This window comes from Hyposmocoma kahamanoa, unplaced genomic scaffold (assembly GCF_003589595.1).
Source record: "Hyposmocoma kahamanoa isolate Upper Pololo Valley unplaced genomic scaffold, ASM358959v1 232, whole genome shotgun sequence".
Taxonomy (NCBI): Eukaryota; Metazoa; Arthropoda; class Insecta; order Lepidoptera; family Cosmopterigidae; genus Hyposmocoma; species Hyposmocoma kahamanoa.
This window is the reverse complement of record NW_020653750.1, coordinates 42307-59002: the sequence shown is the minus strand read 5'-3', so window position 1 is coordinate 59002 and position 16696 is coordinate 42307. Positions and strand designations below refer to the sequence as shown.

The 16696-nt window shown below is 34.5% G+C and overlaps 2 protein-coding genes across 5 annotated transcripts in view; one reads left to right on the top strand and one right to left on the bottom strand.

Moving 5' to 3' along the window:
* Positions 1-8773, top strand: part of LOC113228473 (spermatogenesis-associated protein 20) — a 13859-nt gene extending 5086 nt beyond the window's left edge. The window contains exons 5-7 of one of the 3 annotated variants that reach the window (XM_026461791.1): positions 380-515; positions 1274-1428; positions 8538-8773. In XM_026461791.1, coding sequence (XP_026317576.1) covers positions 380-515; positions 1274-1419 — 282 coding nt within the window. In that variant the 3' untranslated portion in view covers positions 1420-1428; positions 8538-8773. Of the gene's footprint in view, positions 1-379; positions 516-1273; positions 3124-8537 lie in introns of those variants that run through there. The other 2 variants (XM_026461793.1, XM_026461794.1) reach the window with 2 other exon arrangements.
* Positions 8774-9942: 1169 nt separating this feature from the next.
* On the bottom strand, positions 9943-16417 carry LOC113228489 (ubiquitin carboxyl-terminal hydrolase nonstop). Of its 2 annotated transcripts, none has more exons than XM_026461815.1 (7): positions 15998-16417; positions 15273-15511; positions 14528-14693; positions 13027-13137; positions 12540-12679; positions 11696-12334; positions 9943-11391 (listed from the first exon to the last, which is right to left on the bottom strand). In XM_026461815.1, the coding sequence occupies exons 1-7, from the start codon at positions 16115-16117 to the stop codon at positions 11337-11339; spliced, it is 1470 nt and encodes a 489-aa protein (XP_026317600.1). In that variant the 5' UTR covers positions 16118-16417; the 3' UTR covers positions 9943-11336. The 2 variants fall into 2 exon arrangements, with proteins under 2 accessions (XP_026317600.1, XP_026317601.1); XM_026461816.1 differs by having other exon boundaries at positions 14528-14678.
* Positions 16418-16696: the final 279 nt, after the last annotated feature.

Genomic DNA, 16696 nt, shown 5'->3' with positions numbered 1-16696 from the left:
TCACAAAAAAATAATTGAATATCAATTCAATAGAAATTTAATTAATAAATTCAATTCTGATAATTTATAGTATTTTTTTTATTCATTCCGGAAACTTAGTGTGCTTATAATACGTGGGTATTATTATATATAATGTACACGAAGGACACAAATGTGAATAAAGTGAGCAGGCCGCCATTGTTAAAAAATGCATGTGCAAATAGCATAGTTTAGCGTAGACCTGGAACAAAGAGGGCTACTCGAAAGCATACAGGATGACTTCGAAAACTGCGAGACAAAAACAATATTCACTATGGGAATTTCTCTGAAAACTCAGAAAAATACCCAAAAAAAAACATTATAATAGATTCTAAATATTTATCTCTTTGTTTTTTTCCAGGTTCTGATAGCGGGCGGTCGCTCCGATCCGCGTACTTTGGAACTGATTCGCGTGGTGCGTTCACGATTACTGCCCGGTCGTGTCTTAGCAGTAGCCGACCCATCCGCTGAAACACCCGCGGGTATGTCCGACATACGTGAGTTCACTTTACTGTGTCACAATATCATGTAGATGACACACCAGCCTGCCAGTAGTTCCTTAACTAATCGTTAATGGCCGCACGTATAGGTTTTGATTTATTAATTATTGTAATGAATTTCAAATGGTTCACTGACCCCTTATGTCATGTAAAGGTCAGCTACGTCCTGTGCATGTAAATGTCATTCATTGTAACCAACAAGACACAATACAAGCATGTCTATGGCTTAATAATTTTTAGTAGCAGTAGAGCTCCTTGTGAAATTGTTCGTGCAGGGAAAAAAACTAACTGCCACCTTACCTATTAAAGCCGCCAAGCAGCAGTAATGCTGTATTTCTGCGTACCTGTTTTGAATGCTAGGGGGTTTGTGAAATTACAGGCACATGGGACTTGTCAACTTATGTCTCAGGGTGTCGGGCGCAGTAGCAGTCCCCTCAGTTCTTTGTGATTTAGTTTCGGAGTGGCACTGGAACTGTTATGGACAGGCGTTGTCGCTTACCACCAGGCGCTCGACTTGTTCGTCCCGTCACTTAGTATTATAATAAAAAAACTAATTGCGAAATTTTTTATTTTAATTTATTATATTCAATTATATTTATTTATTATATTCAAGAAAATGTTGAATATCCTTACGCGTTGTTAATGTGTGTGTATTTAGTACACTAGGTTAAATAGAGAGCACTTAACAAAATAATGCTGTGATACCTATTACGGAGACATAATTATATTTCTTTTGTTTTCCTTCCTTTTTTCAGTTCTAAGCCGAATCAGGGCAGGAGACGTACCAACAGCATACGTGTGCCGGCGATATGCGTGTTCCCTGCCAGTCACAGACGTCAAACAACTCGAAAGCTTACTGGACGAAACGCTGCCTGCACCTGTAGCCGCTTCGAGCAAATAGAGCTCAAAAGTAACGTATAGTAGACCGCCACAGTATAACTACCATTATTTAAAAAAAGACATGTCATGAATAGGCGGCACTTTCAAGGCAAGCGTCATTCACGACTTCATAGTGACATAGGTGCAATTGTGCTCAAATGTTTGGCTATAACCATTAAAATAAAGGCCTTGTGTCGCTTTCATAGTAATCGATAACAACAATTTGTATACTTTAGTGTGTGGTTGTAAGAAAAATCTACATTAAAACCTGTCCTGTCGGGTAATATATTAATAATGGTGATCATTTGACTACGAATCGTCGCTAAATATAATCAGTGGCTCAGATAAAAAAATTTACAGAAATAATCTATAATCTCAGAATGTGTTATTTCTCGCACGTCAACATATCATCGGGGATAGTGCAATTACACGTAACCAGCATTTGATGATGAGTCTCCATTTCGGTAATTTAGTCGCCAAATCGAATCCGCGTGAATGTCGTGGCAACCAAATTAGCGTGATTAACGTGAATCTATTGTTATCAGTCCGTAGACAACGTAGAAGCATTAATGCTTACTGTCTGTGCAAAAATGGAAGTCGTAGTCATTGAAATAACAAAGTAATAACGTTAAATCCCTCCCCTGTGAAATTTGGTTTGGTGCAAATACACGCTTTTTACCAATGCTACATACGCGGATTTGCACTATCCCCGACGATATTGTTATTTTAGGTTAACTACATTTTGAAGTTTTAATGTAATAAGATTTGAATTTCGTGTTAATTTTAAACTATGTCATAAAAGTTGTAAAAAGGCAGCTGTTCTGAATGGCGTACATAATCTCGATAATCTTATGTATATAAATCATCGTGTTTACCATATAGACTCGGTGTGAAAGATCGTGTAGTCTGATTATGTGATAGTTTATAATTATAAAAACAGAAAAAAACTAGGTAGTGTTTCAAGGTAATCTCATTATAGCTTTGCCTATAAGATTGGCATAAAATTTACGGTTAAAAATCGTTAAATTAATCATAAAGCTACTAAGGATTGTTTTGAATTAATAATAATTAACCCGTAACATCGTACATGTAAAACAAACAACTATTTACGGTTTGCTGGCTTGCTTGCTTTTGAAACTTTTTTTGTTGATCGCTTTTTATGGTAATTAGAGGACTCGGATTAATAAAAGAATAACCTTGTATGTCGCCAGACGCACTTGAGAAAGTGTTTTTATCGTAAAGTCGTGTTGTTAATGTGACCCCGTTTACATAATCAGCAAGCTTTTTAATATATGTTGTTAGTAGTAACATAGCGATAATAATTTGCGTACCTTATTCCAGCATCACCAGTTTCTGAAACTTGACAGAAAGTCGTGATTTAGTTGACTCTAGTCACAAAATATATAGTTTTAAGCTTAATTTACATTACCGCGGAACTAATGGGAACAATAAATACAAACGGCAGTAACCATAGCATAATGAACTTTGTCAATTGTGTAATGTACAAACTAGATACGACCCAAAAAACAGGTCTCGGTCTTCTGGAGAATTCTCGCGCACCTGTTCCACTAAGATCAATTACAAGTTTAATCAGTTGAACGAATAAGACAGAAATATTCCAATTAATTCAAACTTACATAATATAAATATATCATTATTTATATTAATTGGAACTACACAACTTCTACTTTAACAACTTCAAAAAAATTACATAACACCATTGACCTACCAATAAATGGACGTCGGGTTTGCACTAAAAAGTGTCTGCACCTGCAGGGCGTTAAAATCGCATACAGAGCGTCAATCGCGCAACAGTCTTCGTTTGTTCGACTGACAGCGCGGATGTCAATCATGCAGTACCAATAATAATAACTTGTAAAAATTACGGCAGTGAAGTGTAAAAACAGGATTTTGTATCATATTTTCACTAAACTAATATATTGTATGATAATAAAAAATAATAAAAAAATAAAAATATTTTATTACTTCACTGTACATGGCATAATTCAGGGGCTGATGTTTCCTTTTAAGCTTGATAGGGCCTGTGTTAGGAAACATCGCTCTTCTTTACAATTAATAATTAAACATTGCTCTTAAGCTGGTGTTATAACTATCTATAATTGACTAACACATTAACCTTAATAAACTAAGACTAAATTAACCTGTGTTACTTTGTGTGAGTGCATGTCCGTGTACATGAAGTGTGTGTAAATGAGTGTTTGTGTATGTGTGTGTGCGTATGTGTGTAAATGAGTGTATGTGTGTGTGTGTGTGTGAGCGCATATATTTCTGTTCAATTTTGATTTCATTTAATTACAATATTATATCAACTAATACCTCGCTTTTATGTTTACTTATTTATTTATTTCAAACTAGTAGTAATTACTCAAACTCCTCATATGACTTAGTTTCGAGCCATTTTGTAATGGCTAATTTGCAGTCATAAACTATTTTGTTGTATATATCAAGTTCTTTGTTAAGAGTGTTATACAGATATGAGGCCCTGTATTTGTACTGTCTACCAGCCGCAGTAGTTTTTATTTTTGGTACTAATGCAATTTTATGATATGTTCTTCTACCTGTAACCCTAGGTTTATATAGTAAATTTTTATGTACAGTTTTCTAACAGAAGTCGGCTTTGTCAGCTTATACAATTTTTCTATGGAGTAAATTCTTTTTTTAAAATACATCATTTTGATCAAACCACGTTGAGCTCGTTCTATTTCAATAAATTTTGACTTAGCTGCACCACCCCAGACCGGAATACAGTATGTAATAATAGACTCTACAAGAGAAACATAAATCTGTTTAAGAAGATCTCTATATATATTGTATTATCATAGTTATCATTTAAAAGTGTTATTTTGTACAGTTTTATAGAATTTAATTTATATACAGGGTGTCCGGTAATGAATGTATCATACTGAAATGGCTTATAGCACAGCTTAAGATGTTCCAAAAAAAATGCAAAAAAAATCTATCCCATGTAGTACCTAAGGAATGTTTTTTTTTCTTAAAAGTTAATTATTTTTACCTTATTTTAGGTTTTTGTGCACTATGACTACAAATGAATGAATTTATTTGGTTTTTTGGTGTCATAATATTCTACGTTACCTGTGCCCTTAGATAAGCAGTAAATGGTACGACTAAGTAAAGTACATTTAAAAAAAAGTTTAACTTCATTTTTCAGAGAAACAATTTATTTTTTACGAAGTTTACGCGCCTTCTGTATAAAAAAAAAGTATGAAAACCTGTGTGGCCAAGTACTCTAAAATAAAGTAGGTTTAATGAGGATTTCAAAATAGTATCATTTCTCATTGTATCTAATGTAAATATGAAATTATTGCTATTAATTTACAAAAGGAGTAAATTTTACTAAATAACTGTGTTTGCAAAATTGGACCGTTTCTTGTCCTGAATTGTACCCGACCAATGGAGTTTAATAAAAAAACATTATTAAACATAAATAAAACTTTATTTCTAATATTTACAGTAAATGTTCTAATTGTTTGCCACCGGCTCTGATGCAGGCTCTACATCGACGAATAAAAGCTCTATTAAGCAGCCGTGTATAGCGTCGTTCACAAATTTTTAATGCGGCCGCACGGACGCGTCTACGTAAGTCTTCCAAGGATCGGATCGGTTTGCTGTACACTTCTTCTTTAAGGCAGCCCCATTTTGTAGGAACTCCAAATAACTTTGGCCAGTAAGAGTCTCCGGTAGTTCAAATGGTCCTATTATTTTTCCATTTAATATTCCCGTCCAATAATTTATTTTAAATTGGTGCTGTGATCGGTCTTCCCGCATAAGATGGGGGTTTTGTAGTTGCCAGCTATGAAGGTTGTGTAAATTTAAGTAGCCGTCTCTTTTAAGTGTTGATTCATCGCTCCATAGATTTTGTTAAAAAACTGGGGGTCTTCCTCTATCTTGGCCAGCATTTATCGGCAAAAACGCAATCTTAAATTGTAATCTCTGGGTAGGAGAGTTTACACGCGTGTGACATCGTATGGATAAAATTTATGTTTCTTTAAAATATCGTGCACAGTCGATTTTCCAATTCCCGTGTGTCGTTCTATTGCTCTCGTCGACGTGGAAGGATCTTGCCGAATTCCTTCAAGAACCATCTCTCCATATTCATCACGAGGTGCTCCACCACTACCAGGTATTCTTCCTTCTGAGTAACATTGGCGGACTCTTATAAATACGGCATTAGATGGGTGACGTGCGTTAGGGTATCTTTCTCTGTAAAGAGCTTCAGCTGCTCTTGAGCTGGTACCGCATTCCCCATAAATAATATGCATGTTTGCATATTCTAGTGGCATATACTGAGTACGTGGCATTTTTATTCACAGACACAAAATACCTGTTCAGCCCAGAAACAAGCCAAGTCGTCGCAAATATCACCAAACAAACAAAGTCCAAATCAGTAAGCAAAACTATAGTCCAGTAAAATAGCCAGTTCGTAGTTGAACACTGATTGAAAGCAAATCGCAAAGGAACAGAAAACACGTGCAAAACCGAACAAATCGAATGATGCACTAAATCCTTTTCGTTTTTTTTTACATTTGCTGTTAATTGTCACTCTTTGCCTCTGGTCCAACTCTGACCATTCTTATCATATGAACAAAAGACAGGCGGAATGGGTCTATCGTGCAGGCGGCAAATAACGGTCACACGTGGTACTTTAAAGACAACAATTGAAAAATTACTTTGATTGGATTTTTGCATAATTTTGCTGTAAATAAGTTTTAAATAAAGTTTTATTAATGCCTAATATTATTTTTTATCAAAACTCAATAGTCAAGAACAATTCAGGATAAGAAATGTTCCAATTTTGCAAACATAGTTTTTTAGTAAAATTTACTCCGTTTGCACATTAATAGCAATAATGTCATATTTACATTAGATACAATGAGAAATGATATCATTTTGGAATCCTCATTAAACCTATATTATTTTAAAGTACTTGGCCACACAGGTTTTCATACTTTTTTTTTATACAGAAGGCGCGTAAACTTCGTAAAAAATAAATTTTTTCTCTGAAAAATGAAGTTAAACTTTTTTTTTAAATGTACATTACTTAGTCATACCATTTACTGCTTATCTAAGGACACAGTTAACGTAGAATATTATGACACCAAAAATCCAAATAAATTCATTCATTTGTAGTCATAATGCACAAAAACCTAAAATAAGGTAAAAATAATTAACTTTTAAGAAAAAAAAATATTCCTTAGGTACTACATGGGATAGATTTTTTTGCATTTTTTTTGGAACAGTCTTAAGCTGTGCTATAAGCCATTCCAGTATGATACATTCATTACCGGACACCCTGTATAAATGAATCGTAAATATAAATGACAAAAGCACACAAAATAATCAAATCATCAAATCTAACTATCCTTTTTCTACACATTGCTTGCGCAAAAGATGGAAAGAGACCCATTACGTCAGTTTCAAGAAACTTATATAAACTTCTTGGTCATTTTCAATTGTTCGAACCACAAGCGATTGAAATATTTAGAACAAAGAAACTATAGACTCGCTTTGATTTTAATCTTATTTTTAAAGTGATTTTTTTTATTAAACGTAAGCATTAACTAACATAATATTGTTGTACTCGTTTTACGGCCTGGGATTACCTATCAAAAGTCAGAAAATACATTTGCCCGAAATAACATTAGCTCGAATTTTCATAACGTCAAATGTATTTTTTTAGGAAGATTACAAAACAAAAGCTAATAATTTTGGCTTTGTGAAAAGCATCAAAATTACTCGAAAGCGTAACGGTTTTATTACAAATCAGTATTCAGAATTACGGATATTTGAGTTTACATTTAGTTGGAATATCGGTACATTTCTTATAGTACACGCTTATTTTTACATTTGTAGTAATATTTGTATGTATGTATCTGCCCAACTCTTTATTATAATCCTTAAGTGAATTTGTACAAAATTCCACATAATAATATATATAAAAATTAATTAATATTTACGAGAAAGGCTACTCCATTACTCTTATGTTCAAGTATTTTTCAGTCGAAGCTAAATATAGTGTATTTTGTGTTAAGTTTCCAGTAGAAGCTGAATATGGTATTTTTGAGCCCTTAAATTGTTATAAGCAAAATTAGGCAGTACTGCAATGACGTTACCATTTAAATTAAATGTTTTAGTTTTTTTATATTTCGTTACATGTCACTACGTTTATATAGGTCAACTTAGGACATTTTTTTCGTGGTTTATGTATTAGACCCGATGTCCATTTATTGGTAGGTCAATGCATAACACACATTAATAAATAATAATATTTGTACTACAAATGAAAATTATATTTTTAAGAGTATCCATTTTTCCCACGGTACATTAACAAAACGCATTGATGTAAAACAACCTAATCGAAACTTGAACCTGGGTGGTTGATGAATGTCTTGAGATAGCACAGTTCACATAATTATGCTATGTACAATTTTACTTCATTACAAAGAACTCATTTCCATTCCGCACTGTAAATTGAGCTTTAGTGGATACGCCGCGCGTCTTTTTAAAGTTACAAGGCTGTTCTGCTGTTTATGCTCGAATGAATTACCTTATTTTGGCTGTATCATCCCTCAATCTCCAGCATCGCAAAACCCAGATTAGATCTGATTGCGCTAAAAAAACGTGAATTAGTCCATTATAGCGAGGCTGGAATAATGCACGCTAATAAATTAAGACAAGTAGGGTAACTCGCACACATTCGCATAATAATGAAAGGGGCGTGTGATGACCAACGCTGTATAAACGCGAGTGCATCACGAGATTATGCGGATGTGTGCGTTCGTACACGGCACGCGACGGGCGCGCACACTTACAAGTCACGTTGCTAAGTTTGTATGGAGTTACATACTTATTACACCATGCTAATAATTTGTTCTTGGTAAGTTATCAACTTATCAGAGACACTGGGTCGTATTCTAGAACTCTACTCAATGCTCAAGTCAGGATTTGAGTATGGTTTAAAGCACTCAAAATCATACTCAAGTCCCTGCCGTTAGGGTCGTATTTCCAGTGCAATCCTAACTTGAGCATTGAGTAGAGTACTAGAATACGATCCTAAGAGCTTTGCATATGAAAACGAAAATTGTATTGCTATTTTTTCAGACTAACAATGGCAGCCTCTTGCAGGAATCTCTCTGTTAAGTTACCAAACTAGTCTTCAGAATAATCATTAGTATATTTGCATAATTGTGCTAAGAATAAAATTGGTTAAATATTTATGTCGTTTGGCTTTATTTTTTGTTTAAAAAAATCAATTATGATCTTATTTATTTGAACTCCAAATTTATATTGTTTGAATTGGCATCTTTGCTTCAAGCGAAAATTGTTAACAAGTTTGTGATATTTTTAAAATAAAAAGGGTAAGAAAATGTAATGTATTATTTAGAAATTAAATACTTGGAATGTTGTTGTAATTTTTATTTCCATATTAATTATACATCATACACTTTACGTATGGTTAGATGACACATAAACATAACAATTTAATTTAAATTGATACAGGAATATTTTAATCCATAATTTGGTTTCTTCTATACAACATACTTACATGGAAATTAGTTTATTTTGAGAATACTAATTTCATTAACCAACAGCTACCTTTGATTTGAATACACGTCATAAATATTTGTTTTGCATCACATACTTTTCATTTCGTAACCGAATTTGATTCCTACAGCTAATTTTTTTATACATTTTTGTTTAATTGATTAAAGTCACAAAAGATAATAAAATGATTATACGTTATTATAACAGCGACGCCCCTTACTATCACATGGTCACAATATCGACGACTAAACATTTTTAGAAAGTACTTAATTAGGCTCGGATCGAAAGTCACTAAATTATTAAATGCAAACTAATAGGAAAACGTTACTACCTAGTGTGATCGGACACCGTGAAATATGTTGTGTGCCCGACCCAAGCCCAGCACCTGTCGTTACACTGCCAACTAGTAATCACATTTTATATGGACAAAATATCTCCAAATGTTCTTAGTGACATTAATTGACTGTGCAACGGTTAAAAAGCTACTCGGAGCTGCTAATTTCAGCAGAACTACAGATTCGACAGTTACATATAATAAAAGAATACATGTACAATTTGTGACAAATACTTTTTAAGTTAATAAATATTTTTATCGTAAAATAATTTTTCTTCATTGGAAGATTTCATGTCCATCACCACAGGCTGAGACAATAATGATTTAAAACACAGGTTGAAAACCAGAAATTGTAAATCCATACGACTAACTACATTTTAATATAAGTCATAAATATTAAATATCACATTAAGCTAATGTCAGTCACATTATATTTTAAAATCTACTTAAACCACCAAACGTGGAAATAAACACTCCAATGAGTGAAACTACACTTGAGTGTGTAAAAATATTAATTGTGTTTTGAATAATTTTCAAGAATTTCTGAAAGAGTGAACGTAATCATTAAACGTTAGATAGAACTATTGTCAAAACCTAGAGTCCGGGAGTCTACACTTATAAATTCTACTCAATTTTGCACGGCTCGGTGGTCTAAAACACTCACGTCGAGTCTAGCACTGACTCGAGTCGTAAACCTAACTCAAGTTTTGAACAAAACTCGACTGGAAGCGGCTTCTACTCTACAATGTCTCAAGTGCGACAAGCAGGGTTCAATTTTACTGAAAACTGCTATTGCCCACGAACTAAATAAAAAACAAAAAACCAATTCGGTGATTTAAAAAAAACACTACAACACCACTCAGTAGGTAATTACCAGACTCGAACCCGAGAGCGACTCGTTACATAAATAGACTCTAGCACTAACGTCGACTCTAGTCTATTCGGAACTCGATAGGCTCATAATATATCGAGCAGTGGAGGCTGTCTTTATGGGTCCTAATGAATGAAAGGATGCGAGTCCTAAAATGTAAACTCCCGGACTTGAGTTTTTTACAATACTAGATAAAACTTTCCACCTTTATAATTATTTCTAAACCGGACAATACAAAAATTGGGGTCTTGACAAGCGGCTGATGTATTCGTCTTAATGTAATTGTATAATAATCGAAGCAATATTATAATTCAGGATTTCGAACACTTCATGTGAGCCAAGCGAAATGCAAACGAGATAAAACAGTGAGGTAGATAGAAGTGTTGTTCAAACAAAACAATACTTATGGAACATTCTAACACTAACATATACCAAATTGATTTAACTTTGAATCAAGAATATTAATTACACTTGCAGTATTTTAAGGGATCGTTTGAATATCAATTAACCACAACATTTTTTGGCGATGAACAATATTATAGTATCCTATTTCATTTAGCACTACACTTATTTTCAACATCAAGAACAGAGAACATCTAAAGCATTGCAACAGCAATGGCACGATTCAATATAACCACCAGTAACACAGAAATCTTGTAAGATAAACACACTTGACAAATTGAAACACGTTTGCTACTTGCGGCGGAGATAAGTTATTCAGTCATTTAAACGTCATTACTTGTTTTTACGAAAAACATCTACGATATTACATTAAAGCTTAATTCTAACAAATTCGTGGATAATTCTGCGGAAATCGGTATTCAAAATGATCATTACATTACTTGCCTATGTAGCCAGGAAACAAAACTATATCCCCTCTCAAAAATACACTAACAAAAATGAAAAGAAACATTCGAAGTATTCAATCTCTCCTCTCACTATCATAAAATCCTGGCTACTGCCCTGGCCTCATTTCTTTAAAACTACTTCCTAATATCACCACAAGAGCCATGACTTTTTTTTCTTAAATTATTTTTAGAAGTATACGTCGTGTTTGTATACTAAAATGAAAGTAGACCTTGTGACTGGATATGACTCACAAACGTAGGATATTTAAATGTACGAATATGTTTTTGAGAATTAGAAATGTTTAAGAAATGTCACACTCGTACTCCAGAACAGTCTTGTGATAGAAGAGCAGGTACCTGAAATGATGCAGAAGTAATTCAAGTTATAAGAATAAATATTGAAATATTAAAATTAGAATATAACCAGACGCACACAGTTATCATTTATAATAAACACACACGCACAGACAGACACATGCACTTTTCTTTTGTAGTAAGGTAAAAATGAATTAAACATCTTTTGTTTTATTGTTTATAGTCATTGACTTACAACTATAATAAGTCAATGTTTATAGTCAAATTCTACAATTTTATTTTTTTTATATTAAATTTTATATAAAAAATTACTAAACTTTTATACATACATAGAATTTATACATACCCTTCGCTATCTAAAACTTCACGCAGCGAAGCGCGAGTTATCATGTGGTCGTCGCACTTGAACCAACTTCCTTTCATCTGCCTCACATAGGCCGTGTAGTGTCCAGCGTCCAACGAGCCGAGATGGTTCACCACAGCAAATAGCGAGTAGCGGTTATCTTCAAATATGCCTTCAGGTGCATTGTTGTTATCAGCAGCTCCAACATCTACAGCTCGGCGCTGCGATGACATATACGGGGTCATATCCAGCTCCGCCGGGAAAGACACGAAGGCCGATATTTTTCGATCAATTTGAGACGAATGCTCGAATCGTTTCAGATGGAAGCTGGCTACGATCGGCAGTGTTTCTAGCGTGAGTTGCTTTGTAGACTCGCGGTAAGCTCGGCAGTTTGAGCACTTGATTTTCGCGGCTGAGCCGAGATGTTCGGCGCGAGTGAACCGCTCCAGGCAAGCTTGTAACGAGCCAGGCCCGGCGACATCGAGGCTTATGTCCCAGAATGGATCAATAGTGGTGGAGACGCCAGAGCACGAAGTGCATACGACGTCGCTTTGCAATCCGCCAGTGAATATCTGATCAATGATGCAGTTACAACGTCCATTCTCTTTTTTCTCTGTATCTTCGACGCCGTTCATGCAGTGCCTGGAATTTCACAAACGAATTGTAATCTCGATATGTTACAGTAATTATTTTTTCGAATCTAAATCGCGTAATTTGTTTTTTCAAACAAACCCTTGTTTCAGATTGTTCAAAATAACAGGAAGAAATAACAACCCCAAATCTATCCAAAGCTAGCCTACCCATTTTTAATTTTTTTGTTTAAATGAACAGTGTGAAAATGTCGAACCTGTGAAGAACATCAAGAGTAGCAATGAAGAACTCGTGTGCGTCCTGCTGCTCGTAGCCGGCCAAATGTCGCGCATGGGTCCAAATCAGGTGCAGGAGCCGGTGCAGCGTCAAAGGCGTTTTTGCTCCAGAGTAGAACTCCTGAAGTTACATAAGTCAAAATAAACTCGCGCACCCTGAAAATCGTTATTGAGTTACACATACAACAACCAGTATCTTTACGAAAATCAATACCTTATTTCAAAATAAAGATGTAAGTACCTAAACAAATACAGTTCAACGAAGCCTAAATGATATGTGTGTCAATGATTATTTCGTTCATTGGCCTATACAGTACAAATTGTCTATCTATAAAACAAGTCATATTATAGTGTGACAGTACAGTATAATTAATGTCATACGCACTGTTGAACGACGTCTTGTCGTAAAATCAATATAATTATTATACTGCGTAGCTCCAATTTTTTATGACATTAATTAGGTCTTACCTGGAAAAGCTTGGAAACTTCGCAAACGAGGCACTTCCCAGACCCCTGCGCTTTGCATTTGTGTCGCTCGCCCAGGAAATAATCCCTTAAAAGGGGTGTGTGTATCAATGCCTGAAATTAAAAACATAATGCAAAATGTTTCAATGGTTGAGCAATTTTTGTAACTTTACGTTACAAAATAGTATATTATCTTTTCTTTTTCTGTCTTACGTTGATATAGAAATATTTTTAGTACAAAAATAAAAACGCATACCTATTAAACAAAATACAAAAATATAAGGTAAAATGAATTTTCCTGAATTCGTTATTACGTTCTAAATTGAGAAACATGCACAACACACAGGGAAAAAACTTGTTTTTGACTCGTTGTTTGTTCGAGAATAAAATTGATTAATTATTCAACTTGGGAAATAAAGCTGCCTTTGCAATCGTCAATTTTTTTCTTTTCTTGAATGCTACATACTTCATAGAGCTTTGTTTTCAGATAACCTCCAAAAATGTGTCCCTTTCAATAACTTTTATGTTATTACATGAATGCTAAGCATTAATATGATTGCTTGCTTACTTAGTCTGTGTTACACATAAAAAGACTACTTTACTACATCAAGGTAATAAACAAAAATTTAAAAAGTGTTCTATTTCTCATTCATGGGAGTCGGTTTCACGTCGCCCTAATTTTAAGAAAAGAAGAAAAAAATTAAACACTCGTGGAAATCCCAATATTTCCTATCGAGTATAAACTCTAATAACTTTCACGTCGAATACATACCGCAACTTTCCAATTTATTATAAACAAACATGTTTTCTTGGGAATACAAAATGTGTTTCAATTTTTATTATCATTAGTGTCACTTCAACTAAAAGCCTCCTAATAACAAAAGTTCATACCGCATCACCTTCACCCTTCGCGTACGTGAGAAGAGGCTCCTGTCGGATTGGAGTGTACACAGTGAAGTAACCTCTATCTCCCTTTTAGCAAAAAATCGACTTAAATACCAATTTCAGCGCCAGTGACTAAATCGCTCTACAAAAGTCACTCAAAAAGTGCCATTGAAATTCGGAAAGTGAAATTCACCCCTTACTATTCAAACGAAATTGAATAACTGATACCTAAACACCTACTTCATTTAATTACAAGAGAAGGCCCAATTCAACGAGCGACCTTGCATCCCATAAGGGTTATCAAGCAGACAAATTTAGTGGTTCGAAAGTCGGAAGCAGTAGAAGAATTCAGTGACCTTTTGCAGGGTTCACTATCCATGATGCTTTAACAAAGATAATACAATTTTTATTAGTATAACTCCTAACTGCGCAGTAAAAACGCAATGCACTAAATGCGCATGTCTTTATGCGGCAATTTTAAATAATGACTGATGGTTACCCTTTGAATGTACTACTTCGGAGTAAGAGTCTTTTTCTGCAAAAGAAAACTTAATAAAGTTGTGTTTTAAAATGTAGGCGTTGTAATAAGAATATAAAATGTAGAGATTTATTTGTTTACCTGGACAATACAGTTCATGAAGCAGGTGGAGCCAAGGTTCTGTAATCCGCGCAGGCCGATGGTGGTGTGTGGGCTGATGAGTCGCCGCTTACGTAGACGACGCAGCGCCATCGCCTCATTAGTGTTCGGCAGCCACGGCATGAATGGAACGCTGATTCCAAGAGATCTATATGTAAAAATAATCTCTAGCTATCTACTTAAGGGCTATTGCAATCAACAAATGTTGAATCTATTAACAGCTCCAAAAATAGAAAAAAATTATCATAACTTAAAATAAAAAAAATTAAGGTTGATAAATATAATAGAGATTATTAATGAGTGTTATGTATTTTATATTAAACAGCCTAGCATATTACGTTGTTTCAGTAAAGTAGTCATGTTAAAGATTAAGGTAGGAAGTTCCAATTGCTCCAGCCAAATGGATGGTGAGATGTTAATGACAAATTGGACTAAGTGAGTGTGTGATGTGGTGCAAATTTATTGTGGAAGAATTGCTTTTGATGAAGTTTAGTATTCTATGCTCCAAAACAACTAAAAAAATAATTTTCAGTCTGAACTTGGTGTGAACAGACTAAATGCCTATTGATAATAAATTCTATCAACTGATACAACTTTTAATATAATGCTAGATAATGGACCTAACAATCTCTCCAAGACAAGCACAAATCAAATACTAATAACAGAAATCTGCAACATTGTATAAAGGTACAACTTTGATAACTTGCAAAAATTATGTGGTACTTACTTTGCCTGCTTCAAGCGATTGGTTTGTGCGATTTCAGTAAGCTCTCGATCATAGATGTAGTCTTGGCACTGAGCACAGAATACATTTCCATAGACAAGGTCAACAGAGAGGAAGTGCTTTTTAATCTTAGCATGATCTTGGATATGGCCACCACTGTAGCAACCAAAATAGATGCAGTGGAGACATGAGTGCATTCGAGGCCCTGGCTGGGCACATGCGAAACAGAGGCATGATGTTGCCTGAGAACAAATTGTATGACCATAACTATGTTGTACTTGTATATTATTGAAGTTCCTACAGCAAAGAAAATCTGATAGTTTTCTTCTTCACATAACAATTTATTACAATGAAGTTTGACAGAAAACTGAGGTTTAAAAATGTTGATTAATTTGATAGACTAGTTGATATTTACTGATGTTCTATATTATAAAAATAGTATACAGTGTAACAAACATTTTTAAACTCATTTAGGTAGCCTAATTGCGTGACTCACATAAACAGCTGTCTTGAGGTCAAAGATCCGTCAGCTGATTATTTATAACAGATAACAACTGGCTCCCTATAATACAATTTTGTTTATAACAGTTTAAAATACAGTCACCTCATGTTACTAAGTGTGAATAGTCTTTAAAAATAAATTACGCGATATTGTGATGCGCCCCATAAGTGTTGCGTCTCCGAAAAGTCAATTGGGTAAAGAAAAGTGAAATTTTGCCATAATTTACCTTGTATCGCCTGGCTTCATAAGACGTGCATGAAACAAAAAATGCATGGACTATTTTATAAGGATTCGTGCCCTTCGCAGCCTTAAAATTGTTCAAATGTATGCATCCATTGTCGTTCATTTCGGCAGCAAACAAACACCGGTGTTCGACGAAAAGCGAAGTCCTCTTTTCCAACGACTGTTTAAAAACACATTATACAATGAAATCAGTCGTTTTACATAGAAAAGGTATTCGTCGTATTCTTGCTGAAGTTACAGATTGTAAAACAAGAGAAACTGGAACCTCGGGGCGTGTTCTAGCACTCCGGTATAAAGATATCTTGTTTGCCTAGTTTGCAACGAGCTCAATATGATCTTTTGCGCTGGGATTATAGTATAGTTTGGTCACAGTTACTAGCTTTAGATCTCCAAGTCACGATTCTTCCACGACGGCGACGACGGCAATATCAGTCCAATTTTTTTCAAACAAATTCATCGATGAAGCAATTCAATACTATGAAAATGAATGGATGGAAGATAGAGCGAAATGAATGTTTTAATTTATAATGAATAAATCTGTTTGGAATCTGCTTGCTTTCTGTCAGTCAGGTGATATGATATGATGACTGATTCTCATGAACCAGTGTGTGCAACTCTATTCACAGCTACACACTCACTCATTTTAACGATTTTAAAATCAACTTAAAATTAATAGGTATCT